At 39.3% G+C, this 27,460-nt stretch overlaps 1 protein-coding gene across 3 annotated transcripts in view; it reads left to right on the top strand.

Moving 5' to 3' along the window:
- slc8a1b (solute carrier family 8 member 1b) overlaps positions 1 to 27,460 on the top strand; it is a 181,263-nt gene that overhangs the window by 56,827 nt on the left and 96,976 nt on the right. For all 3 annotated transcript variants that reach the window (XM_079362486.1, XM_079362485.1, XM_079362487.1), the window contains 3 exons: positions 3,546 to 4,472; positions 5,494 to 5,658; positions 7,550 to 8,340. In XM_079362486.1, coding sequence (XP_079218612.1) covers positions 3,597 to 4,472; positions 5,494 to 5,658; positions 7,550 to 8,340 — 1,832 coding nt within the window. In that variant the 5' untranslated portion in view covers positions 3,546 to 3,596. The remainder of the gene's footprint in view (positions 1 to 3,545; positions 4,473 to 5,493; positions 5,659 to 7,549; positions 8,341 to 27,460) is intronic.

Below are 27,460 nucleotides of genomic sequence, written 5' to 3'. Positions count from 1 at the left end.
TTTTTTTAATCATCCCCATGCTGTTTATATATAAGATTACTTTTTAAAGTCTTGACTGATTCTTCACGCTGAAATTTATCGTGTTTAATGCTCCAACTGTTTCTATTTTCATTGTCTTAATCTATGCTTATAGAAAAGCCACAGAAAAAAAAATCTGTTATATTGAGAACAGCTGGCACAGAAAGCACACTCTTTCGCCATCAGCCTACTGGAAAATGACATCCTTAAGTGAAAACAACCAAGTCCCAAAGCTCAGTGAATTATTGATCACTTGGAAATGCCACGCAAAGCCTTATGTGACCACACAAGAAGGCCATAGAAGGCAGAGAGCAGCTTGATCACATTTGCCAGGAGAGAAACGTTTATTATGACCTAACTGAATGAAAGTCTAATTACGGAAATGTGTAATTCTGTTTTGAATTGATTTTCTTAACATTTGAGCAAAGACCTCTTACACTAGCAACACACAAACACTATAGTGAAGCTCATTTCCTCATAACACTTGGTTTATTTAACCCTCATATTTAAATTCATAATCTGTGGACTAATTGACCTTTACACATAAATTGATTTATGCAGCAAGTAGCCATCAAAAACATTAGGCACAGCTATCAAACATAGTTTTTACAGAACAGTATATGTAGGCTACAATATTTGAATGATTATTTATACATTTAGTTTTGACTTCCTGTCTTGTTTTAGTTCATTTTTTCCCTAGTGTGTTTCGCTGTGTTTAAGTGTTTTCTGATTTATATTTTAGTTCTAGTCTTCAGTGTTTCCTGTGTTACTTTGTATCCTTCTATGTTGTCTTTAGGCTACTATTGTTTCCTGTTTTACTTGTGTTTAAAGGTTCCTAGTTTGGTGTTTAGTGTATCTTAGTTTAGTCTTAAGTGTTTCCTGTTTTATTTTGTAATATCTTGTTTTGGTTGTGTTTTTGGTGTCAGGTTTTACTTTGTAGTTGTCCTCATTGAGTGTGTTTACATGGACTTGAGTATCCCGGTTATGAGTAGGGTTTTAAGTATCCCGTTTTTGTATTTGTGCATGTAAACATCATATCCCGATTTTGCTACCTGGAGAACTCCGATAGAAAACGAGATACTGTAGCATGTGCCTTATCCCGGTTTCTGACAGCTGCCAATAAATAACCAGGTTTCTCTGTGAGCATGTAAACATCATATCCCGAATATGATCAAAACTGGGATAAGGCTCATAACGGGGATATTTAAGTCCATGTAAACGCACTCAGTGTTTCTGGTCTTGTGTTCATTGCTCTGCTGTGTGTTGCCCTCCTGTCTGATTGCCCTGATTGTCCTCACCTGTGTTACCAGCCTCACCTGTGTTTGATTACCCCTGTTCATTGTGTGTGTTTTGTACCATTCAGATGTTTCCTCGTGTTCTTTGCTCCTGTGTTTTTTCGTTTTGGATTTTGTTGGATTAAGTTTTTGAGTAAGTCTTTGTTTTGCCATTTGCCTTTTTAGTTTAAAATAAATCATTTTTGTTTTTTACCTGCAATTCGGTCCTCCCTCCCTGTTTTTCAACCCGCGATCTGCACATTCATGATTACATCCCCTGTGGAAATATGTAGATTATGTGTTGTTCATATCATCAAATGTCAGGGCTCTATGGTACCCAAGCCTCGCTACAAGTTAAGTGGGAAGAGATGTGGTTCTTATCGTAAAGGCATTAACAGCTTCATCTAAATTGAGTATTGTGTTAGGAAGAAAAGCAGGAAAGTACTAACGACTGACGTTGGCTAAATGTGCTTCTTAGATGTACTACTCATCAGCACTACTCATCAGCACTACTCATCAGCAATATGGATGTTGGCAGGCAGGAATGTGGACGAAGCTAAATTGTGGAGAGTTCTTAGCTGATCTATGTTTTAGGTTATGGTCACTAATGATCCCAGATTAAACAGATTGCTTATTGTGCAGCAGTGTCTTTAATAGAAAGAAACAACATCTTAGTCAACTTAGTGTACAGATGTGAGGACGAGTAAAGATGGGACCAACATGAGTCTTGGCTAGACAGATACTGATGATGTCAAACTGTATCTCTTGTCCAACTCGGATGTGACACATGCAGGGTTTTTTTTTTTTTTTTTTTAAAGGGTGGCAAATTAATCTGTGCCAACAAACATTGAAATGTAGTTTTAGTACCATTCTGTTATTGCTGTTTTAAACAGTTTGCAACCATGGACCTAAACCAGATGTCCACTTTCCCCACCCCAGACAGGTTGAGGAGGTGTCTTTGGAACGCTATTAATTACTTGTCGGATGGCAATGTTGGAGTGTCTGTATGCCACTGAGTGAGGTTTTTATCCAGTAATAATTTCTTTATAGTGATGATTAAAGGTCTGGGCATTTTACACAGTTCTTGCTTACTTAATAGTACTGTGATTTTTCAGGGTAAGGGATAAATACCAATTATGGCAAACATGTATTCATGAATATTGTTTCACTGTCTCTCAATGGACAGCAATATCAGCAGCATGTATTATGTGTAAAGTGTTTAAAAAAATGTATGTATCACTAACTTTCCATACATAAAACCATGACTGGACTGCATATTCAAAAAATAATAAGAACAAATCCAGCACTCCTCACCTGTCTTCATTGCTTGCAAGCGTATCTGCTCCAGAGAGAATACAAGGCAAACAGTCAAAATCTGCCTGGATGCTTTTTACTCACATTGTATGTGTGGCACTGCTGAAAGGACAATTTGCCTCTTCCTTTAATTCCCTAAAATACAATGTCCTTAAATATGACATTCCCTTAATTCATTGGCAGCTTCTCTGTTTTATAATTGCAATTGTTTTGAATTGCTTCCCGGAGACAAATATGTATATGTGTGTGTATGTATGTATATATATCTATACTTTTTTTTTTTGATTGAATTATAGCTACCTTTAACCTACATGTTTAACTTTTGAGTGGTTGTTTGAACTTGCTGTCTATGAACAGTAAAACAATCCTGACCTCAAATGTGTGTTTATGTGGCATAATGTTTTTAAGGTTCCTTATAGCTCAAAGTAAACTTAACTGACTCTTGAGTGAGGAGCTCATACTGTAAATCTGAAGAGGTGATTTTGGGGTGTCAGCTCAGTTTGTCTAGACAATTGCAGATTTCATCTTGTGCTGTGTCATTGTTTACTGGACGTAAAAAGCAACTTGCATCCACAAAACTTCTAAACACAGATCTACATTTTGGCTCGTTTGACATTGAAAAAGGCTATACATCTGAATAGGCTTTCTCTGTTAATGCATTAATCTTGAGGCAATTAAGGCTACACATTAATGATTTTTTTATTGCATTAATATTAAATGTCTGACTACTAAAAGTTTATTTTTATGAAAAAACAATATTTTATTATTATTAAATGTGTAAATTAAATTTGACCAGTGTTAAGTTAAACCATATAAGCACATGTAGCATGTCCACCATCTTAACACTATGTTCTGGAAAGAAGAGAATACCCCCTCACCCAAACTTTTACGAGGTTTATTCTTATCTGAATTTCTTCTTCTTCTTCTTTCTCTTTAAAGGTTCAGCAACTTCATTAATCGTCACCCAACAGCTCTGGTCTCTACGTAAAAATGGGCCGCTGGGATCACTCCTCCACCCTGTTCCCTGGCCTGAGGCTAGCGGTTGTTGCGATGATTCTCCTCATAGAAGTTCACCCGTCATTGGCTGGCGCTCCTCCTGAGCACATCTTAGGTGGCTCTGTTTCAGCTGTATCAACAAATAAAACTGAATGCAGCAAGCCCGAGGCATGCTCTACCGGAGTGATGTTACCTGTTTGGGAGCCCCAAAACCCGTCGTTTGGTGACAAGGTAGCAAGGGCTACAGTTTACTTTGTGGCTCTGGTCTACATGTTCCTTGGTGTTTCAATCATTGCAGATCGTTTCATGGCATCCATAGAGGTCATCACCTCACAAGAAAAGGAAATTACCATTAAGAAACCCAATGGTGAAACAACCACCACCACAGTACGAATCTGGAATGAGACTGTCTCTAATCTTACCCTCATGGCTTTGGGATCCTCAGCTCCAGAGATCCTGCTGTCTGTCATAGAAGTCATCGGTCATGGTTTCAATGCTGGAACTCTTGGCCCTTCCACTATTGTTGGCTCTGCGGCATTCAACATGTTCGTGATTATTGGCCTGTGTGTCTATGTTGTACCTGACGGTGAGACGAGGAAGGTCAAACACCTCCGTGTCTTCTTCGTTACTGCCACCTGGAGTATCTTTGCCTACATCTGGCTCTATCTGATCCTGTCCGTGATCTCACCTGGTGTGGTGCAGGTGTGGGAAGGGCTGCTCACGTTCTTCTTCTTCCCAATCTGTGTGCTGTTTGCATGGGTTGCCGACCGCCGCCTGCTGTTCTACAAATATGTGTACAAGCGCTACCGCACAGGCAAGCAGCGTGGCATGATCATTGAGACCGAGGGTGACCGGCCGCTCCCGTCCAAGGTAAGCTGTAGTTACAACTAGTACGTTTTATCTGTAATTCCCCTAAATTATTCAATGAATGTTCCTTAAAAGTGTAAAAAGTTATGCTGGAGGCTTTGCATATCAGTTAGAGAACAGACAGGAAATTAGACATGAATCTGTTTTCATCCAAACATGGTGGAACAAACAAAACAAGAGAAGCAGATAAGGTGCTCGATGCAAGCGGAAGTGAGTTGATGAGTCTTGTGTACCTGGAGCAATTATCTGGAATAATGAATAGGATTCTGCCAAGGTAAACTCATGCCATGAAGCATATAACTGTGAAACCACACACAAATACTTTTCAAGTATTGACACTGTTTAATTTCCTCCTTTTCAATGCTATCTGATGCTTTGTGTGAGGTTCCATGCAGTGCGTCATGCATAACTAATTGCGATATGTATTATGATGCTGGGTGCATTTATCCACCACACAGTTAATTAAGAGTATTGGCTTCCTTTTAGGGAAATTAGACAATTAGTTGTGTAATTATTTCTCTCACTTCTGTTATGAGATTATGAAAAAAAAAGCATGACTATCTGGAGACATGTTCTCAAAGAGATCTTTCACTTCAACTTCTGGCTAAAATTAACAAAACAGGTTTGGAAACCCAAATCACTGAGAAGTTTGTAATCACCATCTTATAAAAAAAAAGCTGAAAGATATTTGATCCATAAAACTTAACTCAAAGGGAAACTGGTTTTGTCTTCACAACCCCACCCCTTAATGAATGAAACAGATGGGTCACATTTTGTTAAAGTGGTTAGTTAACCAGACACAATTACCATTAACTAATCATTAATTTATGTTAAATAAAACAATGAATGCAACTGTAACTAGGATTGGACTCATGTTTTCTTTTTTCATTAGTAGCAATGGTTGCCTTGAAACTGTTCACTGTGCTTCAAAGCCTCCAATCAATGGGACTGATTTTAAGACCCCTCTCTCTCTCTCTCTGTGTCTCTGGCTCTCTCTCTCTCTCTCTCTCTCTCATATGATAAGGTGGACATTGAGATGGATGGAAAGATGCTGAACTCTCACGGTGTTGACTTCTTGGATGGTCCGCTGGGCTTGGATCTTGATGAAAAAGATCTGGATGAGGAGGAGACCCGGAGAGACATGGCCAAGATCCTGAAAGAGCTTAAACAGAAACACCCAGATAAGGAGGTGAGTCAAAAACACTTCACAGAGGGAACAATAAAACAAACTGATAGAGAATCCAAAATGTCACTGCCGCTGCCCCTGCTGTTTTATTTTTTTCTTTCTCAGAGTTGTTTGGTTGCATGGAAATGCAAAACAAGCAGCTGCAGATGACGCACTTTCTATTTGCTTTGATTACAACAGTAATTATGGTGATGAATGTCTCATCATAACCTCTTAGATTAATCTGATAATAGCTACACTAAAAGAAAAACTTGCAAAGGACATGGAGCACCATTACATTATTATGTAAATTACAAAATAAACTTCTACATCCACAATTCATATTCTATTTGTCAAACTGCCTTTGTGGAACAACTTAGTCTCATAAAATTGCCAATTGTGTACAGTAGAGTTAAAAGATATTACATATGTGGAAGATTGAGGGCATTGTGGAGCCGCAATTTAAAGTGTAAGTATAATTATATTATGTGTCTTAGTCCTCTGTCAGCTCCTTTGCTCTTATTGTAGAATATTTTATTTATCCACCAATGAGACGTCTTTATTTGAAAATGACACTACATAATACAAAACAGTGCGGTTAATTGGACTGTGCAGTGTTGTCATTATTTGTGTAAATTTAAACACTAGAGAGATGAAAGAAAGCTGTAAGCATGAAGATGTATTTTACTTTCCATTACAACCTTCAACAATAGGCTGTGATGTGCCCTTGTCTCTGTTTGGATAAACAAAAAGGCTGATTAACCTTTTGACAAAAACAAGCGGGGCTCTTCTGCCTGACAGGTACACTGTGACATTTAGTGATTTGACATTTTACTTTCATAGTTGAAGTTATACTGTAGGTTGTTAGTTATTGTAGAACTGAGCAGCCACATGACTCCAAGATTGGACTGTTCTTAGTACAACTTTGTCATTTTGTTATTTTCATCCAGAAATAGATTTTGGTGTCACTATCTTGCAGACCAACCTAATATTGAAGGAGATGAGAGAACCTGCTCTTTATCTGTCATTTATTACATTTTTTGTTGTCTCTCTAGGAAGACTTGAACACTCCTTTTTTTTTTTTTTTTTTTTTTTTCAAAGAAATAGTTGCACGCTTGCATGCAAGTTTTCTCTCATCAGGAATTGAATACAGTACTCCACATTAGTACCACTGCTTTATGGAAATAGCATTCTTGAAGTTCTTAGTTTCAATGTCTGTTGGCACTTGAGGCACAAATTGGGCCTACTTTAGGTGATGGTAACAGTTTGTGAGTTTCCCTGAAATATCAACTCAAAATCCCAGTCAGAGGACAGTAGGTCATTGGCATTACAAACACTTTTAACTTACAATATGTGATAAAATGTATGGGACTATTTTTTTCAAGATTCAAACTCTCAATCTAAAATGAGCTTAACTAATGCAAATATTAGAAGCAAGCATTGCTGTGCTTTTTGCATTGACTGTCAGGTCCTTTTAGATTCACCTTGATTAAAAAATAGATCATCACAAAGTTTGTATGGAGACATTGAAGAAGTCTCCATACAAAATTGAATCCGTTCCAGCAGTAAAGACTCAAAATTGCTTGATTCTTCAACCTGGAAGCGTTATCAGTGTCAATTTTGACAAATCATTATAATACGACTCAATCTAAGATCACTGTAGTTTGATTAATTAAGATTCATCCACGTGACACACGATAAAACATTTTTCCAGAAAAGCTGGATGATACTCAGTGATTCAGACAGATGAGCTCAATGTTCTTTTACCTTAACAGAAAAGTTGACGAAGGAGGCTTTCTTTAGTATGTCAATGTTACGGAATGGTGATAAAGCAACATTTTAAAAAGACTACCATGTCCACTCTTCATGCTGGAGAAAATGTTTAACACTTCGCCTTAATGTGCTCTCTTACCAGGTTGAACAACTTATTGAGCTTGCCAACTACCAAGTACTGAGCCAGCAGCAGAAGAGCCGTGCTTTCTATCGATGCCAGGCCACCCGGCTGATGACTGGTGCTGGCAACATCCTAAAGAAACATGCAGCCGATCAGGCACGAAAAGCTGTTAGCATGCATGAGGTACGCTCTGATGTCGGTGATAATGACCCCATCTCTAAGATCTTCTTTGAGCCCAATTCCTACCAATGCCTTGAGAACTGTGGTACAGTGGCAGTGAATGTGATTAGACGTGGCGGTGATTTGGGCAAAACGATATCTGTGGAGTACCGGACGGAAGATGGCACTGCCAACGCTGGCTCGGACTACGAGTTCACTGAGGGAGTGGTGGTTTTCAAGCCTGGCGAGTCGATGAAGGAGATCCGTGTGGGGATCATTGACGATGACATCTTTGAAGAAGACGAAAACTTCTTGATTCACCTTTCAAATGTTAAGGTGTTGTCAGCAGAAGGGGAGGAGCCAGAGGACGGCGAATCAGCAAATCACGTGGACTCAGTGGCATGTCTCGGTTTACCCTCCACAGCAACAGTTACCATCTTTGACGACGACCATGCCGGTATCTTTACCTTTGAGGAGCCTGTATGCCATGTGAGCGAGAGTGTTGGCACCATGGAGGTGAAGGTGCTGAGAACGTCCGGGGCTCGCGGTGTGGTCAATTTGCCATACAAGACAGTGGAGGGAACTGCACGAGGAGGTGGAGAGGACTTCGAAGACATTCACGGCATCCTGGAATTTCAGAACGACGAAATCTTGTGAGTTGGTCAATCTATCTTAAAATATGTACCATAAGAATGCTGCAATTCTACTTGTCAGATGTATTCATGCAGATATTTCACACCTTCACTGTCAATATCTGCATCATTTTCTTGATTATTTTCACGCTCTGGATCAGTGTGATGTTGCAAATTTAATTGCTGATAATGTGAGAAAATGGTGGTGTGAGTGTGATGTGGTGGTCACGATGAGCAGCGAGGCGGACTGCTTATTGGTGACTTAAAAAAAAGCAACAATTCCCTATCCCACCCTTGATGCTTTTTTTTTTTTTTTTTTAACCTTTTCTACTGAAACTTATTCAGTCACTTCTTTTATCTTCACCATTCTCTTCTTTGTTCTTTGCTTTTTATGCTGTTGTTTTAGTCTTCTGTGGGTTTTATTGATTTCCACTCTCTGGAAGGCAGTACAGTCAGCAAAAAAAGGATTAGCTTGTGAGTCGCAGGAGCCAAGAACTTGCGAAACTGGGTTATTTTTTGAATGGTTGATTTACTTTTTTTAAGTAGATGCAATCTGGAGACCTAAATTGAATGAGAGGTGCTACAGTTTCTTTAGAAATGTACTGAATAGAAAACCAGGAGAAGCTGGTTAATGGAGAATGTACAGTACGTTGATTAAGTAAGCAGTGGCAAATCTGGACAGTGCAGAGAGGGAGCATCTGTCTAGACAATTTAATTAAGGTACACAAAGGCTTTTTAAGAAGATGTCAGTTGCCCTTTTTGGTGACTTTATACTTTGTGGGAACATCTCAGAGCAACCACTCAGGCAGCCAGCTAGAAGCTGTTTTGTTGTCCTTCCTGTGTGAAAAAGAACTTTAAACTCCTTTTAAGGATCCCTGCTGTGAAATGCCACAATCACAGTTCGAGGCTTTTCTTAGCCAAGCACATAAGCCTTATTATCTGATGTTAACTCGTGATGTGGTCCTTGATTGCTATTTAACCACATTTCAGGAGGCCTTTAACCAGAGTGGTGATTTTACTCACAGCCGGCTCCAGCGGTAGCGACAAGCTTGCAGTGTGGGGAATTAGCTCCAGCAATCAGCCAATGTTTGCACAATGCCGAGCACTTTGGCTTGATACCAAACCGGATTTTAAAGTCCCCTTTTGTTCATTTAATCTTTTGTGGCAAATACTATTGCTGTAAAAACACATACTTGATTGTGCGTCTTGTCAGCCTTTCACTTGATCATTACTAGGAGCGCTTGTTAGATGATACACTGACTCAAGTGTGGACTCTGTTGTTATATTAGATGTCAACAATATAGTTTAATTCAAACAAATTGTTCTTATGTAACTGTATCAAGTGAATGCAAATACAGAATTTGGAATTAATTAAAAACAATTTACACTTACCTTTTTTTGTGTTACATTAAAGCTTGTTGACATCAAGAGGACAGTAGATTCATGTTGAATACAGCCTTTGATATAGTTTTATTTCTAAAAGGAGTACAGCATGCATTTACTTGAATTACAGGTTTATTTAGTCAGTTCTTCACAAAACAATCCATTACGTGGACAAGAATGTTTTCTGTGAATGTTCAGTGAGGTGAGCTTTTGGCACCCTCTCTTACTCTCTCACTCTTACTCATGTGCACACATAGTAAGGAGGGCGTGTTCACAATGTCACCACAAATTACTGTTTGCAGTGAAGCTGTCTTGGGTGACCAGTAAGCCTGTTGGATTTGTAGCTGTACTGAGAATGCAATACATTTCATGGAATTGACCACTTAGCCTTTTTTTTAATTGCTTAGACCATGTCCATTTTTTGAGAGTTGTTAGTTGGCCTTGGACCATTCACACCATTCAATATTTTCTTTTAGAATATTGGCTTAATCATGAGAAAACCCTGGTCTGTATTGTGCTAACACACTGCTCTTGAAACCTTTTCCTACCATGGCAACTGGAATTGATTTCAAAAGTTGTTCATAGACTTTGCATATTGATTCACAGGTTTTATGGGAAGGGTCCAGATTCTTGGATTGGTGGACCCACATTTGGTTTGGATTACAACAACCACTGTTGGCTGTCATTGTATCCACGACCGCCCAAAGAGAGAGGACCTGTCATTCTTTAGTTTTTGTCCAGATGACGTTAGATCTCCTGGATGGATGTTTTGCGTCTTCCTTCTTGGCAAGCTTCAACCAGGTTGTAGTGTGTTTCTGCTGTGGGCCGTGTGACAATGCTGGATGTGATATAGCAACAGAGAAACAATCTTGACTTGGCTAATATACACAATGGGGGGCGCAGTGCTCAGTGCGCTTGTCCCTTATATGGAGACTATAGTCCTCAACATGGGCAGCCCGGGTCCGAGCTTTTCATTGATGGCTCCTTTGCCGCATGTCAATCCCCACTCTCTGTCCCCGATTTCCATCTCTATCCACTGTCCTATCTCTGCAATAAAGGCACCAAAAGCTCAAAAATAAATCTTAAAAACATGAGAAGTACATGTAAAGCTCTTTGTCTCTTTCTGGCAGGCATTGTTTGTTAGTTGCATGAAACCAAAAGATTGGCTTTGAAACCAAAAGATTGCTTACACTGCTTGCTTGAAAATGTTCAGGTTGTTTGTGAGGAATAAGGGTTGTAATGCCATAAAAGAAAATTGCCTGTCATGATGAATGAATGTGAGAGATATTGTCTAGGTTACAGTAGTCATCTCTCTTATGTTTTGGGTCAAATTGGAAGCAGATGTCTGCTGGGCTGTTTTTTTTTTCAGCCTGTGGCAGACTACATAGTTTCCATAGTGCATAGCTCTTACAGCCAGTACTAAGTGGCTTTTAATAACTCTTTGACTAAATCAAATGATGGTCCACTTTTCCAACTATCATGGTTTCCCTATCTTTTTTTTTTGATGACTAACTACTGTATGCAGGTTGTAAAGACTGATGTAAAAAGCGTTTTGACTGTGGATACTTAGGAAGAGGCCCTTAAATCATTAAGCGTCAAAATGCGTGTTTAACTCTAAGGGTATTTCAAAAAGTACTCAACATCAAGCCAAGAATAAAATATGCATACAAATAATAATGATAAAGATAATCTGAATTATTACAACGTATTTGTTTTTTTTTGGATGTCATAAATATCAGCCAGTTATCTGATTATTGAGACTGAACAAATTTTATTTTAATTTATTTATTTCATTTTTGTCCTGTAAATTATGAAAACACTAAATCGTTTAAGAGGCTTACAGGAGGTGCTTTATTTGACTCATGACTGGAGTTGAGCGCCTTAGATGTGATAATGTGAATATAGTTGTTGATGTGGTTTTTATGTCAACAGAAACTACAAATGCACCAAGTATATAACCTTCTGAACGAATACAGAGTTATACATCACCACATATTCATTTGCCCTATGACTAGGGTTTCTAGCCTTAACTTATTTGCAGCATTTTTCCAAAGAAAGGCCTATTTAGAAACTTTTCTTTCCCATAGAAATACACCATCTACAGCATATGAGCCACCAGGGCCCTGAGTATGTCCCTGCAGGGAGAAGCAGTCAAGATTTTGCTGCAGAACAAAATAGCTGATCTAAATAAGTCTGCCTTCAGGCTAATTCTACCCTGATTTGGTTCTCTGATTCAGAGGACAGTGAAGTGTGAGGACAGGGGTGGTTCAACATAGACAATAAGTGTTAATGGAGGCTTGAAGACATGATGGAGACAAAATCGGGAAGATGAATGAAAAATGTTTTACACATCTCAAAGTTTTTTTGAACTTCTTTAACTTTCTTTTTATCCCCTCTCATATCCCTTTAAATTTGTCTTTGTGTCTCTGTCCTGTGCAGTTATTTGTGAAAGCTGTTCTGGGTGTTCTTTGGAAGATGGTAAGGTGTGTCTGTGTGTAGAGCTCGAGGGGAAGATAAATAGACAGAGAGAGAGAGAGAGTTACACACAGAGAGAGACAGGTTTCACAGACAACCACACAGCTCTCAGTTTCAAATTATCTGTGTATCTGTCTTTAGTGAAGTATGTCAAAGAAAACAGCAGTTCAGTTTTACATGTTTGTGTCCATGCGTGGGTGTGCTGTCTGCTATCCACCTTGTGGTGAAATGTGCCAGTATACAGATGGCTGACTTTGACAGGCTTTGTAGACAACTGTTCATTTTCAGTCCAGGTATTTCTTAGTATTATTGGTCAAAGTATTGCATGCATGCTACTGTGTTTGTGTCAGCTGTCATCTCTATAATAAGTGTTTTTTTCTTTGCTCATTCTGGTGATCATTTGAAATAGTATTCCATAGGGATTTTAGCTGGTGCTAATATATCTACGGCTTGAATATGTTGAGTATAGTAAAACGGGAGCACACTGTGTGATTCACTATCAATGAAGCTATGGGACAACCAGCCTTGTTTCACACACGCAGACACATGAGGGTCAAAAGAGTTAGAAAATTTAGCATGAAGGTTGCATTCACATGTTTAGCTCAAGTTTGGCTTTGGCTTTTGACCATGATGCAGTATCTGTGGCTCACAAATACACACACACACACGCACAAAAACAAACACAAATGCACACACTTTAACGTAGGCAAACAGGCAGCCAGTAAAGAAATGTACAGGCGAGAAGCAAATTAGGCTTCTGCCTACACACAAGCACACACACAGAGACAGGAGCACAATAAAAAGAAAAAAACGGAGTGGGACTTTACACTCCAATAACCAGCACAGATTGGCCTTTTAAAATGCATGCTTCGACGCTAGGACTGTGCACCGTGTTAAGGTTGCTTGATTATAATAAAAATCATAAACACCATGTATATTGAGATCCAAATATTCAACACGGATACTCGTGTACAAACTTCATTTTGTCTAATTTGGTGACTTGTTGTCATCAAGCTTCACCCATATCATTTCCAGTAGAAACCCAGAGCTCACACTTGCCTTGGTTGAATTGTTGGGAAAATTGACATCACTTTCAAATTGTAGGCTTATTTATTCCAGCTTTTCATTCTGTTAGTTTGATTTTCCCTGATAAGAACATGAACCTTTTTATCAGCATAAATTAAATTACTTTTTGTTTCTGAGGGACACTTATCATTACACTACTTATTTACAAGTATAGCGGTTGTTACATTCAATTTGCACGAGGTGAGAAATCTTACATCCTATGGTAGAGTACGTTTCTTTTTCTGGTTTCCTTGTAATTATGGCTCTTACTTCTTGTGAAAACATTTCCACCTTTGCTGATTTGTAAAAAACTAATTGAAAAGCTTCAGTTGAGTATCAACAGCAGCAAGTGATTACATATTCATGTCCAGGATCTCTTTGCAATATGCAATATTATACAAGTTAAAAACAATCTCCTTTTGAATCATTCAACACATTATACAGTTATGCTTGGGTTTAATGACTGGCCAGCTTTTATTCAAGGCCGATTCTTGCTTTAAATGAAAGGTAGGGTAGGTAATTTTCGAAAACTAGCATGATTTTGAAAGTAGCATCCTCTCTCCATATTACTCCGAATTATTAATTACTGTCAGGACCAAAAGACAATTGTAACGAAATCTTGAAAAGTGTATCTTGAGAAAATTAACTGCCCTACCTTTAAGTAGTTTGTATGACTTGCAATCCAGGCTCAGAGGAAAGTGTGACTGTTTCAAATGACTGTTATCATAGAAATGGGGGAGACTCAATAATAGGTTCAATTTGGGAATAGTGTCAGACATTCTGGAAAGCTTTCATAGTGTTGTACTTTGTTGTTCACATGAAAAGTGACAGAAATAGAAGCGTGGATAATGAAAAAGAAAGCTTGAGAGAGAAGTTGAAAGCCTGCTTGCTTTCTCACCTCCACATAGCCTACCAATCCTGACGTGTCTGTGATTTTTGGATTGGAAAACTGTAGGTCAACCGAGCTACATCATAGAGGTGTGGTGGGAGGGGTTTTCAACACTGTTTGTGAATCCAACAAAGACCTCAGCAGGGCTAAAAGTATGCCTTAGTATTCCTCTGTTATGGACAAAGAGGATTGAAGAAATTACATTTTACTTAAGATTTGGATCATTTCTGTTAACCAAAAGCCTTTAGATATACACAGAGGCACAGGAAAAACAGAACAACTCAGCCAACACAATTCTTGTACACACATACATATATTATTTCCAAATCCTCCTTCACACACTCATATCAATGAGGCATTGAGCTGTTAATGAGTCTTTATGTGGTTTTAGGTCACACCAACACACACACACACACAAACACACACACACAGACACACACACACACACACACACACACACACACACACCATCCTTCTGTGACAGCAGTATTATTTGCTAAAACACTGAATTCATTAGCAGACGGAGATAACAAGTGGTGTGGGAGAGCCACGTGTAAAATGGACAGATGATTCAAACTGTGTGAGTGGGCCTGTGCTGTAGACTGTAAATATTAATGGACGTAGCCTGAATGATGTCACACATCTGATATTGCAGGCGGCTTTGAAAGTTTGTCAATTATGTATTAACCTTACTTTCAGTCAAACTAACGACAGGCGAAGATCTGAAGCTATGGTGGGTTTCACGACGAATGGTGCGAGAACAATTAATGTCTCATAACAGTTTGCCAAAATCTTCCATTAGCTATGTTGTCTTTTGTTTTTTTTCCCTTTTTAAACCGTTAAATTGGCGTTAGCCTGTTGCTGATTCAGCAACAGGATCATTGGAATTTCAATGTAAATACAGAGGAAAGTGAAGAAGAAGAAAGGAGTTTGAACGAATAAACACAAAAGTAGAAGCTGCCCTCACAAAACGCCTCGAAAACAACTGGGATGGAAATGACCTTATCATTACTTCAAAGGAAGTAGGGAAAGAAGCAGGTTTAAGAGCAAGGCATAGAGAGGAGGGGAAAATATATTAACAAACAGACCAGATGGAAAACTATATTTTCTAGTTAATTGTTCTTATTGCTTCCAGATGTGTCCTCTCATTATTGTAAATGTTTGGACTAACTGATTTTGATCTATCAGTGCGAACAAGAGGGCACGAATCATTTGCAATAATGAAATTAGGATGCACACACGCTGCAGAACGGCTGGGTGAAGCCACTTTTAACTAATACCACATGGCATTCTGATGTCAATTGATGTTATTTTTGAAGAGGCCATTCACCGGATAGGCCTGCTGAAGAATTGTCGAGAACAAAAAGTGGATTTTCAAATTCAGACCATTCTTTTCTCGATTTAATGTTTGAACAGCTGGCCCCAGGTGATTTATGGGTAATACAAGGCAAAAAAACAACAACTCATTATCGTCATCTACTTGTTATAATTACCTCTAAGTGAACACTAACTGATTAACTCATTTCAAAGTTTCTATTCATGTCCATCCATCCCTTTCAGCTGCGTAAAGAAAGGAATATCCCATCATGCAGCCACACCCATTTAGGCTCAGTTTACAATTCCTCCACACAGCCTGGGAATTTCATCCCCTCAAACAAGTTTTGTGTGGTTGAACCAGCCAGGGGTCGATTTTCTTTTCATTTGTGACATCTAACTTCGAAGCCAGGATCTGTGGAGGATTGCTGGCTAAAGCCGTACAGACAGGAAGGTGGGACTGCAGAAGACAAAGCAGTGGGCATAAATCTCTAGCAGCTCTTCAAAGAGAGAGACAAAAGGCTGATATAGGTCTGCGTGAGCTCGCACAAACACACGCTGCATGTCACTGGCTGTCTCTGCAGTGAAGGCTTTCAATGGGGAACGCTAACAGATACAGCCTTATCTCATATCAGAAGATGGCGGTCTTAAGGGATTATTCCTTAAACAATGCTGCACGTGGAGTCTTGCTGTGAGGAGCAAACTTCAATGATTAACTGTGCTTTGTCTTGAGTTGGACCAGAATCAGTGATTACATTCTCTGTTGCAGAGTCAAACCTCATAGGAATTTCTTTTTTAATGTGGTGTTGGGCTTCAACTGAAAAGTAATGTCCTACTTTGGTTATCTTTTATTGCCATTCACTAAATCTTGTACCATTTTTCCTCTCTTGTGCTGCTACTGTTTTCTTATTTATGCAATTCAGCAACTCTTCTTCTTACATAGCTGGTTTAAAGCAGCTGTAAATTAAGGGAGATGGAGACACAAGGTGGCTTCAAACCTGTGGCAGGTCTGCATGTACTGCGTAGCTCTTTGCTCTGTACCTTATCTACGGGGGAAGCGCTTTAATAAAAGCGCTGCTGTATTCCCCTGCCTGTCTGCCTGTCTGCCCTAAGTACTTTTAATGGATGACTACGAGCAGGCTAATACCATTATGCTGATGTTAATGTTTTGGCGAGCGGGGCCTGTGATATTAGAACTGAATCTCACCGGATTATTTATCCACTGCATTGGTCACAGAGACACTGCAGAGGCAGGAAGAGCGCCAGATGAATCTAATGTCTATACCTCTGTTTCTGTGTGTACGTGTGAGAGTATGAAATTGGCAGGTCAAGTGAAACAGATGCATGCTCATTGTTAGCCCTGAATTATTTCCCCTAAGTGTGTTAGAGTTCTGCTCCCTGAAACGTGACACCTTGTAGTTTCCCTGAAGACTCCTGTGCAGCTTGGGGCTGTAAAGCCTGGGGCTCAGGTTGTATTCGGGTTCGGCTATTTTTGGGCGTCCTTATGTGACATGTGTTTTAACTCTAACACATAATAGCCAGCTGGAAAACCATAGCAAACAGGAGCTTGCTACGTTAATGCATAGTGGCTACCCTTGTTAGCTAACATAAAGTCTTCTTTAAAGTGGTGAAATATGATATAAATGCAAACCATACCACCATCTATCATTTCTGTCTCTAAGTGTTCTCCCAAATATTATTTCAATTGTCAAACGAAATAAAGGTTAAAGGTTAGTAACCATATTTGTGTTCAGAAAAATAATGTTATTTTGTATAACAGGAAAAGCAAAGATACTGATGTTATTTGGTCAATTTAAAAACTCTCCCTGCCTCCAAAGCAAACTTTCTTGTTACTGGTTATATACAAATTGAGGCTGGTCAAGTATAGGTTGGACTCTACACCCCAAAAATCTTGATGAATAGAGGGGTTCACATTTCTAATGTATTCTAATGCTGACCCTCTGTATGTTTATGTGTGTCAGTAACTTTAAAAAAAAGGGACTTAATCCATATGTGAGTCAGGAAGCCTGTATGACTGTGTGTGTTTTCAATTTACCAATTACAACCTGCCCTGCATGCAGGAGCTTTGTTTTTTCCTCAGCATGCTCTATTAGTGCAGTGTTGCTGCGGGTAACCGCGGGAATGGCTGGTGCAGTATGCAGTCAAACGCTGCCAGTTGAAGTTAAAGCTCAGAACATTTCACGCTCTGCCGGGCCTCTCTCTCTTTTTCTCTGCCGCTAATTGTACTGTACTGACAGATAGATTGGAGAGAAGGAGAAGAAGAGCGAGAGATCAATGAATGCAAGGAAAAAGTGGACTGATAAAGGACAGACAGTGGAGGTTGAACAGAGGAGAGAAAGATAGAAAATAATGAAAGTAGAGCAGAGAGACTTACATGGGAAGAGAAACACTGGCAGTAAAACAAACTGAACTAAACCACAGCGCCACAACATATTGTTCTGTGTGTTCAAACTGCAATCTCTTTACACATCTTTCTCTGATCCTTATTCCCTCCTGTGGCACTCATGTCACTGCTACAATACCCTTTACTTTCAAGTCCTTTCTGCATTCATAACCTACATTCATGGTTAGCATCTATTCATTCGGACACTTAATTAGCATACATTAATGGATGTGCTGTGAACAAATGATAACATGAAAACCATGAAATACAATTCCTTGCCCTTTGTTATGTCAGTGGTACTGATTACTTCACCATTTTTATCATCCAATCTGATGCTGTGAATGTATCTGCAAAAGCATTTACATTCCCATAAGCCTTAGTTAAAAAGTGTTTTTTCGTGACTACTAGTCATTTCAAACATCTAACAACCTTCGAGGATGATACAGACATACGAGTCAGTAAATGTCATGTGTCCCAAACATAGCCTTGTCATATTCCAAACACATCACTCACATGTGTTTTTCTATTGTTTGGTTTGGTGCACTTTATTCTCTCTCCCTTCCCAGTCCTTCTCTCATCTGCATGGGAATGAGCGTGACTCAGTAACACTGCTCTGTATTTTGCATTAGTCACTCACTGTTCCTCTCTTCTCGCTCCAAATCCCTCTGTGCCTCACACCATCCTTTTTTTCCACTTTTATAAACAGAGACATCAGCTTGCTGTGAGTTCCAGCAGCACCATTAAGTCTGTCACATTGCAATCATGGCACATGATGGCTGATGGATTTGACCAATTAGCTGGAATTCTGCTTCGTCTGTCTTTGTACAACACGCTTTTTGGATGAAACTTCTTAACAAGTGGGGTTTTTGTACAGCACTCCTCATCCGTCTCTCTTTCTGCATCTCGTCTTTTACTTCACCTCCCCCTCTATGTACCAGTTAATGTTTACAACACGTAAGCATGGCTTTGGTCTGTTTGCAACAACGGGAAACTTTTCCAAAAAGAGGATGAGACTATGTTTGGCCATGTTTGAATAATACTGGCACATATGTGGTAGATGATGTAAGAAGTCAAATGTTTGGCAGCAGCCTTGATGCACATCTGCAGAGGGGCGAGCTGCGGTTTTGTTTTTGAGCATAAATGACTGCATTAGCCATTTGTTAGCACTTACAGTATGATGGGCAAAAGGACCACAAAGTAACACATTTAGAGAAATACCCATTTAATTCAGTTCATAATTTATTTGGCATGAACATCTCTGGTTAAAAGACCATTACAAAAAACATTTCATATAAAATGATGTCATCTAGAGACATGGTGGAAAGAGGAGTCATTCAACAAGCTGTTTCCTCAGCCAGTGTATATTATGTTTGCATGACTCCATTTGTTCTGTTCTTTTTTTCTACTCTCATACTTCTAAAGGTAACTTAACCATGTGTTTGTTGGTTTGACGATTCCTTTTAAAAGCTGAAAAACCTATTTTCAACATTCACATCATGATCAAATGTGTTACCTCTGACCTAAACGCTGGATTATAGGAAATGTTTTTTAAAGATTTCCTGGTCAAACGTTCAAATGGGTTGAGAAATCATGGTTGGGTGGGTTGTCAACTTTGGTGAGTTGGCCTTTTGGTAAGTTGCCATAAGAGTAATTTGTGCATGAGATTTATCCAAAGTGTTCAATATGTGAATTTGAAAGGCTGTAAATAAGGTCGCTACGTCAGGTGAAAGGCAACTGTTTTCTGGCCTAACCCTGAATAGACAAATGTGAAGAGAATCATCGAGTATTCTTGCATTTCTTTTTTTTTCTACCCATTAGCATTATAGATTCAACTCAGCTTTCCCTCCTTGCACTAGTTGACCCTCTTTGTCTCTGTTGCAAGCTGCTTAGGGAATATTCTGTTAATGAGAGCAGCAGTGCTAATGAGCTACACAATGGTGGAAAATAAAGCAAAAAAGACTGCACATTCAAAACTAATAGACACCATTATGTATAGACCCATTGGTCTTACTAACGGTTTCATCTCTGTGACACAGTTTTTACTTTTGTAATAAATAAAACCTTATTTTATTATCCCATCACTTAGATTCATCATACCTAATTCGACACAATCTCAATATTCTGTTCAACCTGTAAAAGCTTAAATGTATTTCACATTCAACAAGAAGCATTACGTACTTGCACAGCATTTGTATTCTTTTATCTTTGTATTTCTTTGCAAAGGTTGATATACAGTACTTATACATTCATCTGCATTGAATGAATAATAAACTAACAGGCTATGTGGACGTCTTACTGGTTGCCTACATTACTGCTCTGGATCAAACATTCTAAAGATGGAAAAAAAGAAAGCAAAAAAACAACAGCTACTACATGTTGAGCTGTAAATCTTTTATGAGGTTACGATAATACAACTTGTTTGTCAATGCAAAGTTAGATATCAAGATGACCTGATTTGTGAATGTAAGAAGCCCATGCTCATGGAATTGATTGGTCGGTTTCCACTGTTGCACATGGACAACAATACATTGATAAAAAGAAATCAAAAAGTGACATATTTCACTGGATACATTATTCTGAAGAGTTGAAAACGAGTGATTCAGGTGAACAATGCAGTAGCATAGTTCAGCCGCCTGAACTGTGATAACCAAGTGGAAGTTAAACTGATTTGTGATTTGTGGCTTAGTGGCCCGAATCACTGGCATTGGATTTGATGCAACAGAGTGAGTTTTGCCGAGAGCTTTGAATGGACACAAAAACTGGAACACACAGAATTTCTGCTCTTCTGATAGCTGCATTACTTTGCAGTTTGATGGAGATGGAGAACACATACACAAAGTCTAGGTCTGTGATGCTGCTGGACAGTGAAGAACACACACACACACGCGCTCTCTCTCTCTCTCTGCTCTCTCTCTCTCTCTCTCTCTCCCTCAAACACACACTTTCTCTCTCTCTCTCTCTTACTGCAGCAGCTGCAGTGTAAGCTAATCTGCTGGAGCTCCAGATCTGATACCGATTCATCTGTCTTCCTTTTTCATCTCTTTCTCTCCCTCTGTCTCTCGGTAATGTTCAAAGCTGCACATGTATTACATCCACATGCTTCTCCTAACGAAACAGGCTGATCAGGAGAATCCAGGCTCTGATCTCTGATTGATTTCACCTCTTAAATCCACTTTAGTCATGAGCAGGGATTTAGATGAAGGGGAGGAGGCAGTTTTAGAGATTTTTCAAGCTGCAGGGAATTAGAATGGAGGATTTCTTTGTGCTACCTTTTCAGATTTTAAAAGTCCTGTTTGCCATTTGTGCTCACTGCTAAATCCATCTGCCTCAAGGTTTGCAGTCTTCATTTAAGTAAGCCACTTAAGGCTATACAGAAAGGTTCATGTACCCTATCATGTTTTGCAGTTTTAAGACACAACATTCCCTCAACATTGAAAAAATGTGTCTTGCATGTAATATTAATTCCCCATGTAATCAATAATGACTCGATGTCCCATGTCTGGATTTAATGCTTCGTCACAGGCATTTGACAGTTTTCACAGTCAGAGTCACAGTTTTGTAACATTCTTGCCACTTATGTGAAGGTGAACAGGGACAAATCAATGTACAAATCTGTAAAATGTGAAATTGTGACTGACGATAAAAGGAGTGGTATATGCAGTCTTGTTTTACACACCTGCATGTGTATTTATTTGTCTTTATCCCGTCGTCTGAAAATGTCCAAAGTGATGTAGGTGCACAGGGACTTCATTTCTTCATTTTTTTTTTTTAAGCCAATAACCAGCAGCCATGAGTCAGGTTCCTGTCTCTCTCGTTTCTCTCTTCCTCATTGCACACAGCAACACAATCTGGCTGTTTCAGGCGCCAAGCTACCCATGGCTCTGTGTCCCAAAAAAAGACAAAAAAAAAATACTGTATTTAATAGAAAGAAACATGAAAATGTCACGAACTGGAAAAATCCACTTTTAGGTTATTCTGCGGTACACAGTGTAATAAACTGCCAATTTGACAAAATCAAAAAATGTTCATAAAGTGATATGAACATGTGACGTGTGTAAGTGTTTGAAGGTGAGCGAGGGCCAAAAGAGCCAACAATGTATGGTTAACTCACTTATACAATAATAACATGGGTTGGTGTTTTGGGTAGTAATTTGTGGGACTATATTTTGGCCAGGTGTAGTGTTAGTGATCATATTTGTATCCACCATTTGTATTCATGAGATTGCTAATGATCTCCCAACATAATACTAGCAAGAAAGCAAAATAGCATACCCCCCAGAATGTCAAACAATTCCTCTGAGCTTGTACTGCAGCTTAAAAAAACAAAGAGTGCACGCTAACACAGACACAAAAAGTGATTGCAGTCATTGTGGCACTTTTGGACCTTCTGGCCACAGCGCTGTGTGTCACATCTGTGGGTTGTGATGTGGTACTGACAGCATTTTTCTGTCATTGCTGTTTGAAGACAAGCTCAAGGGTAACATCGCAGCGTACAAACCCTAAAACCAAATGCTGTGTGCATATGTGAGTGTATTGGAAAAAAGAGTGACTGTAGCTAATTTTAGCCGTCTGGATCTAGATAAGAAAATATCTCCATGTTTGCCATGTCGCCTGCAGAGGGAGTAGAGGAGGAACTAGTGGATGCACGTGTGTTTATGAATGCATACAGTGTTTGTGAATGTGTCGGACGGTGCTGTATGTTTAATGTATGTGTGCGTGTTTGAATATTATGCAATAGATGTATTATAAATGATGCCTAATGTCAGTTTTGGTTCTGTGGGATATGACCCCACTGAGTTCTCCCGCGATCCCAGGATTAAGAGCTGGGAATACCCTCTTTGCTCTTCCCGACCTGGAATGTGATAGTAAGTTAGAGATTCGGCAAGGGGGATTTGTGTGTGAAAGAGTGTGAGCTATACCTCCATATCCTCATACATCATTGAGCTGTCATGAGGTAGTGTGTGGTTGCCATAGGAATTGAACCCATTTTAAGGCTGACAGCTTATCATTTATCCTCTGCATGCATGTGGTCTTTCATCTTTGTCTGTCCCCGGAAGTAAGCCTCGGAATAAAATAGTGTTTAATTGTAAAATCGCAATTACTGACATAAGGGTTATATTTTTTATGATGGCTGAGTTATGACTGTTTAAACAGTCTGCATCGCGGACGATGGGGGGTGTCTGTAAGTTTGTTAGGGCTAATTGCATCTCTTTCATGAGAAGAATGGTGACTGATGCATATTGGGCCCTTGAAGGTAAGCCAGAGGCAGCCCACTTGATTAAGAAGAATGAGCTTTTTCCTTCTTAAGGTTATTGTGAGGTTACCAATAAGAAATAGAAAAATAAATGAGAAGAGAAATAAAGGCAAAAATGCTGATGATTAAAAAAACAGCAAACCCTTATTCGAAATAATTCTAAAAAATCATCTTTCTTCCATTAAAATAAATTGCAGAGACACTTTTTTTTCATCTTAAGAGTAAAAATACCAAATAACCAAAACTCTTCATGGAAATGCAAGCTAATAGGATTCTTTTAGCATTACTCCTTAGGAAGAAAAACCCACAATACCTATTATATAATCATGGGAAAGTTTGACTTGAAGATGAATAACCGAAACATGACCACTGCATCATGTTTAAAATATCAACTTTCCTGAGTATTTATGGAAGACCAATATCTTTAATTTATATTGAAGCTGGATCCACAGGCAAATGGACTTGGTTTGCTTTGGATGAAGCTTCTAATTTTCATGACCTAGATGACTGATCACTTACACAGACATCTTAAATATATGCCAACCTTATTAATTAACCTTATAGCAGTCTAAGGGATACAAGCAGTCAGAGAAACAGACAAGAGAGGCCGAAATAGGTCCAGTCAAGTGGAAGGAGTCCAATGTAGAATGAGAACCAGAATGTGGGAAATAAATCCACTCTTCCATCTATCACATATGGCAGCTTGTCTATATGCTCGAGAACTGAGCGATCTCACAATGCCCTGGTGGCCCTGCTGCCTGTCTCCTTGGTGACAAGCATCTCCCAGGCGATCCATGATTGGAGGAACGGACTGTCAGGGAGAAAAGGCCCCCTGTGAGGGTCTGTGTGTAAAGATCTACAACTTCACACACATACAGGGAGGGACGCCTTTGTGCCTGCTTCACTTCATGTGGCCACACTCACAGTCCAGACACACATGTTTTTGTCACTTGCGAGGACCTTGTGTTGACTTAGTCTTGTCCTGGAAGACATGAAGCTGCCTGGAAATAAAGTTGAAACGACTTTTCTTACACTCAGATCACTCAAAATAACTCTCTAGAACATAAAAGGGATTCATTACATATGTTTTTAATAACCAAGCCGTAATTATTGTCAAACATTTTATTTCACTTTTGTATTTTAACTACAAATGGAAGTGTTGGATTTTAAAAAAAGTTCTTCCAAATGTTTAAAATTTTGTTAAACTGGAAGCCAATGGTTTTATGTTTTCGAAGCATTTTGGACTGCGATCCTTGACAACACCCTTGCTGTTTAACCTTGATTTCCATGTGTTGCTATCTCTCTTTAGACAGTTGCACTGAATAGGAAGAAGCCAGTAAATCAGCCTGGGCAGCCCGATTGTAGTTCTTGTGTTGGTTTCTTTAGCTCAAATGTTCAATCTAAATTTGAAGATTGAAAAAGAAGAATAAGGGGGTGCTGGTGGCTCAGTGGTTAGTGCGCGCACCCCCATGTTAGGAGGCTATAGACCTCAATGTAGGTAGATTTGATTCTGACCTGTGGCTCCTTTCCCGTGCTTCCCATGCTGCCTCCCACAGCCTCCCAATCTTTCAAAAACAGAACAAACATAGTGGTTTTCAAGCTATTAACCTCAATTTGGAGGGTTTCACCCGACTTTGTTTCCACTCTCAGAAACATAAAAGTTAAGTAAATCACTGCTTGACTTGCTTGATTGTCAGTTGTAAAGAGCTATTCTTCAAACCTTTCAAGCTAAATGATTGGGTTAGATCATTGCTTCAGTAAAAAAAAGGGCTGAGCAGTAATTGTAACATAGTCAGGCCAACGGTGCATGTAGGCTATCAGCTGATCCTGTTTTCGAATGTAGCACACTGACTCCCATGATGCAGCAGAGGATGAGAGAACGAGAGAGAGAGAGGCCTCAGGCTCTCCTTCCTTCTCATTCTCTCTCTCTCTCTCTCTCTCTCTCTCTCTCTCTTTACACTTTCACCCTCATTTTAAGTTGCTCTCTGCGATACTTTAAGTCTTTCATCACTATCAGCTCGTCTCTTTGAACTTTCTCACATTATTTCTCTTATCCATTCACTGTGCACTGTAATACTCAATGAAGAGTATCGGACCAGGGCAGTTTTGAATATACAGTATTTGGTTCTCTGACGCACTCAAATCTTTAGAAAACTGTCCTCATTTGGCAATGAACACGTAGACACCTAATATATGATTGTGATGCTCTTAGATTAAACAATTGAATTCATCACGCACAATGGTGGTCCACCACCAAGCTAACACATCACAGTACCCTGTTGAGTTTTAACTAGTAGTATTATGGGGCAAAATCTCCCTTTAGTTACCTCATAACACCATTTCCATTTGCTCTAGGTGCTATGTAGTTGCACTGTTTGTAACCCGAACATGGTAATGCAACCACAAAAGCATTGTTTAGTGACATTACAAATTGTCCCTTCTTTTTGGATCGGTTGGTATTGCGCACTGCATAGTCTTAGAATACTGCTTCTATGAAATAGAAGTACATCTGGAAATGCTTAATTCCAGTCTCAGTTATTATAACGGATGTGTGATAAGAGTGGGCCACAGGTGATTTAAAGTTTCTAAGTGGGCTGCAGCATACTTACTGTAGTTTTGGTGAAGGCTTAATCAAAGACGACTGCATAAATCAACTTAACGCCTTAAACTGTACATTACAGTCTGATAGGAAAAGGTAACACAAGTTGCCATTTAAGACTGAAATGCTGGTTTGAGTAGTATGTTCTCTACAAAGCAACATGGCCATGATTTTGATTTTGGATTTGTGTCAGAAAGTTGGCCACATGTTTTTCTTTTTTTTTTTTTTGCTGTGCAGTTATTATTTGCCCCGTTTTCTTTGACCTACCACATTTGGAGCTACAATTTGTCATTTTAAGACCCTAGAGGCAATGCTGCTATCGTGTCCCATTTCAGGAGACACCTGCATCAAAGGACACAACCTATAATTGTGAAGTTTGCACTTCAAATTAACAAATTTCATGGGAATCAACACAGCCTCATCGCTCCATCTGAAGTGGAAAAAATGTGTCTCTCATGCTTTAAATGTTGAGCCAACTGAGCAATAAAGGCTGCATTTGAATTTCAACCAAAAAGTCTACCTTTAACTTAGATGAGAAGAGGCTGCTCCAAATATGGGACACAGCTGCAGTTTAGCATTAATATCCCTGTCTCTCTCTCTCGCTCTCTCTCTCTCTCTCTCTGCAGTATATGTTTGAGTGCTAACAGTTTATCTTTCGGTTGCACTTGGATGAAGTCAGATACTACCTTAGGATGTTGGTAAAAATTAAACAAGTCACAGAAAGGCCTTTGCAATAACAACTGAGTGGGCGTAAAGGCCTTGATATTCAAAACAGCATTTCATCTGTCACACTTGGAAATGTTATGTTGATCGAATAGACATGCATCAGCTGGGTAATGTCCCTCACGGATCCATGTTGGTGGTTGTGGGAGTCTTCTTTTTTTTGTCTTCTGGCTCTGAATTTTCTTTGAATTTGATCAAAACAAGCCTGAATCAGTCTGAATTGTTGGCACCACTCTGCAAGAAAGTGGGAGTGAATGACAATCAGTGCTCACCACTGTATCAACTAAAGACTAAAACAAAAAAAGACACAGTGAATGGTGGGGAAGAAGATTCAGTGGTTGACAGCAGCAGGTGTTTTGACAAGGCTTTCAGACAATATCCAGCAATGGGAAATAAAATGACACTAATCTTTGTGCTAAAAGCGTGTTCAATTGACCAAAAGACAGTAAGTACAAAATGACATTTTCTTGGGGCGTTATGTCCCTCATGCAAGAAAATACCCTTTTCATGCCGATCAAAAAGTCCCTTGTTGGCCTACAAACTGCATCAAAAGAATTGCTCAATCTCCGTCTCCCTAACTCTTTGTTTATAATGGCCGAGATATTCTCACATGCCGAGGTGACAGTCATACAGCAGGTGATGTAGGGCAGTAAACAGTTTACACACACACAGATTGGCCTACACTTGCCCTTCTGTCTGTTGTATGTCACACAGAGAACAAACAGGGTCAACCAGACATTAGCCATGTCCTGCCGTTTGAACACAGGCCTCTGTGTGAGTAATATCCTCTGCTCTTTGGCAAGTCTGATGAACAATATTTAAAAAGCATTTATCTTCTGTGGTGGGGGAGCTTTATTATGTAACAGATAAGACATTAAAATACTTAGTCTGTGCGTCGCTGCGTCACTTTCAAATCTTCCATTACATACTCTGTTCCTGCCGCCTCTGCTTCCAGTTCACAGTAAAACTAAACTTTTCATGTTGGCCCACACACACCATGCATCCTACTCTGCCTGTCTGTTTTCCAAAGCTCTT

The sequence above is a fragment of the Symphodus melops genome (assembly GCF_947650265.1).
Source record: "Symphodus melops genome assembly, chromosome: 15".
Taxonomy (NCBI): Eukaryota; Metazoa; Chordata; class Actinopteri; order Labriformes; family Labridae; genus Symphodus; species Symphodus melops.
Note: the sequence above shows the minus strand (reverse complement) of the source record. Positions and strands in the feature narration are given on the sequence as shown.